Source organism: Impatiens glandulifera, chromosome 5 (assembly GCF_907164915.1).
Source record: "Impatiens glandulifera chromosome 5, dImpGla2.1, whole genome shotgun sequence".
NCBI lineage: Eukaryota > Viridiplantae > Streptophyta > Magnoliopsida > Ericales > Balsaminaceae > Impatiens > Impatiens glandulifera.
The window spans coordinates 42794540-42797915 of NC_061866.1; the positions used below are offsets into that span (position 1 = coordinate 42794540).

General features: G+C 26.9%; 1 protein-coding gene across 1 annotated transcript; it reads left to right on the forward strand.

Annotated features, from left to right (window-relative positions):
• The first annotated feature begins 877 nt into the window (after positions 1-877).
• LOC124939893 (chaperone protein dnaJ 20, chloroplastic-like) lies at positions 878-2833 on the forward strand. The gene is made up of 2 exons (XM_047480350.1): positions 878-1518; positions 2433-2833. The coding sequence occupies exons 1-2, from the start codon at positions 1009-1011 to the stop codon at positions 2562-2564; spliced, it is 642 nt and encodes a 213-aa protein (XP_047336306.1). The 5' UTR covers positions 878-1008; the 3' UTR covers positions 2565-2833.
• The last annotated feature ends 543 nt before the right edge of the window (positions 2834-3376 follow it).

A 3376-nucleotide genomic window follows, 5' to 3' on the forward strand; every position in this document is an offset into this window, starting at 1 on the left:
TTTTAGTCAGTATAACATTTTTCTTTGTTTATCTTTTCTTCTATAGATTGATTGAAGATTGAAATTAATTCTAAACAAATATTTTGTCAAAATTATACTCATTTAAAAAAAAAAATTATTATTTTTTGTAAATCAAATTACGCCATAAAATATGAAAATGTGATTTAATTAAATAATTTATTTTTGGAGAGGAGTGAATGAAAAATGTAATTTTTTTAATAAAATTTAAAATTAATTAAAATATATTTTAGTTATCCTTTAAGAGAACAAAACATTATATAGATATATATATAATATATATATAGATATATATATTAATTAATTCTTTTGTTTGTATGAAGCTCAGCATTATCTGTAAACACTTATTTCATAAGTAAATGCATCATCAGCTTCTTTATTATTTAAAAAAATGTCATACATATTCAACGTTTATATTGTAACTGATATTGACTATATAACTTCTTACACACAAAAAAAAACTGAAAAAAACCCTTTAAAAAACACTTTTAAAGTTGAAGTTATCATTAAACTATAAAATATTAATAAATTTATAAAATATATATTTAATTAAGTTTCCTAACATCAATTTATCATATCCAAGCTCAACTTCTTCAAACTAAGAAGTTTGAATTGAAATTATATTCAAACATAATTTAATTATTCCTTAATTTATTAAAAAAAAATACCATAATATTCATTATTTCTTTATTTAATTTTTTTTATAGATCTTTTACCAAAAAAAATTAGAAAATTCTTATCCATACAATTTTTTTTTTTTCAAATAAATCCAATCCAGTAATAATATTTTTAAAATTATTTATAAGTGGAATATTATTTAAAAAATATTATGTAACTCTCTAGGTTTTCCTTTATTCGGTCATGACTCATCATCCCCTTCCTTATCCTATGAACTTCATCCCATATAAATATACACAGAGAGAGAAATTAAAAATCATCAAATTCATCAACCAAATCTGAACTAAGAACACGATTTCCAATCAAATCAAGATGTGTTGTAGCTACGGATTGATATCAAGAAGCAATACTAGCTTCTCAAATCTCCAATCGTCTCCTCCAATCCCCGCCGCCGCCGTAACCGTCACCGTCGCCGTCTCCGTCGCCGCTTCCAGTCGATATTCAACTTCTATTCGACCTGGTAGAGTTTCCTATCAGACGCAATCACGCTCGCGAGTTATTCGAGCGGCGATAAACGACGGTACTTATGTTAAGTCAGGTTCGATCTCTGTTCTTGACAATATGAGCTTCTATGAGCTTTTAGGTATATCGGAGAAAGGTAGTTTGGGGGAAATCAAACAAGCGTATAAGCAATTAGCTAGAAAGTATCATCCTGATGTTTCGCCGCCGGATCTTGTGGCTGAGTATACTCAGAGGTTTATTAGGGTTCAGGAAGCTTATGAAACGCTTTCAGATCCTGGAAGGAGAGCTATGTATGATAATGATATGTCTAGAGGAATTCATTTGGCTTTCTCTGCTAGAAAGATTTATCAGTCTGATCAGGTATGGTTGATTTTGATTGCTTTTTTCCTATTTTTTTGTGCTAGATTCTGATTCTCAATTTGGATCTGGTCATAATAGTACTGTTTTTAGGGAATTTTTCATGGATAAACCATTTGATTATGGTAGGATCTTGCTTTTGGAATAGATTTCATTGGTTTCTTAAGATTAGCAACCCATCAATCTTCTTGATTTTGTGTTCATGAATAAGGTTCTTGTGAAGAAATCTTACTTTTTTTCATGTCAACTTTCTTTGATCATTTATGAGCTGTAGTTAATGGCTTTATTTGAAAGTAAAGTCAAATTATATTATTCAAATTATTTTCTAAAATATTTTGAATTTTAACCAACATAAAGATCACCAAAATAAGGTTTTTGATTTCACTAAGATTTTCTTGAGTTGAAATGATGTACATATTGTTGATTTAGTCATAGCTTCGTTTAGTCCCGGTTTTGGTTTCGATTCACATTTAAAAAGCCTTAAATTAAAGTGGGTGTCACAAATGTGTAGCATAAAAATTATTTTTTTATTCATGTTAACCCGATTAGATGTAGTAATAGTTTTTAAGGAAACAATAGGGTTGAAACCATCCTTTAATTCTATCAATTTTTGATTTCACTAAGATTTTCTTGAGTTGAAATGATGTACACATTGTTGATTTAGTCATAGCTTCATTTAGTTTTGGTTTTGATTTCGATTCACATTTAAAAAGTCTTAAATTAAAGTGGGTGTCATGAATGTGGTTTTATGCTAACATAAAACTTATTTTTTTATTCATGTTAATCCCAATTAGATGTAATTAATAAATTTTAAGGAAACAATAGGGTTGAAACCATCCTTTAATTCCTTCAATTTACGCTAGTTTTTATGTATCTTGATTGTATAATGAATTGGGCTATAATTTTGTTTAAAATAGGTAATGGTAGAAAAAAGCGAATGGAAGGTTCGATGGAAGTCACAACTATCGGAGTTGAAGAGAAAGAAGGAAGAATCGAATAACATGTCTTGGGGTGCACAAATGCGAAGGCAAAGGAACTCGGAATCATGAATGTTTGAGAAATCTTAGGAGTTGAGTGTATATAAGAATGAACTTATAGTTAAGGTTTTCTTTTTTTTCAAAAGTTTTTTTTTTTTTTTATCTTGAACCACTATATTATAATATTTTATTATGAAACCGTGTATATATATATATATTGAAAACTTATTTCTCTTTTTTATATGTATAATAAGGTGTTTTTATTAACAAAAAGTAATTGTAAAATCATTTAGCTCTATTTTATAGCATGAATAATTAAGCTTATAAAAATAATTTAACTTTGGGTAGGTTTGACTTTAGAGTAAATTTCCTTATTTTGTTAACTACCATAATTAATTTTCTAATTTTTTTATTGTAACATTAAAAAATTGTTTGGTTTACAGAATTCTAGAACTAAAACAAAACATGTAACCATCGCAACAACTGTTCAACAAACCAAAACCCATAGTAGCGATCTGTCAATTCCAGTGATTTTTAAATTATATAATATTGAATGTTCTGTATTTATTAATAAAGAAAGTAGAATCAAATCATGCTATCTTTGATATTTTGTTGAAATTTAGGCATCATCCATTTATTTATTTTTTATTTATATTTTGCTAACAAGCATCATCCATTGTTTTGTTAATACATGTGATGATAAAATATTGGAGAATGTGTGGTCTTATATATCCTACTCTAGTTTTGTTTTTCTGTGCCATATATTATTATTATTATAAGTTTGGGTCTTGTTTGGATAAAAGTTTTTTAAAAAAATTGAGTTATTTGAAAATTTAATAATAAGTAATGATTTTGAGGAGATGAAAAACTTATTATTATTTTTT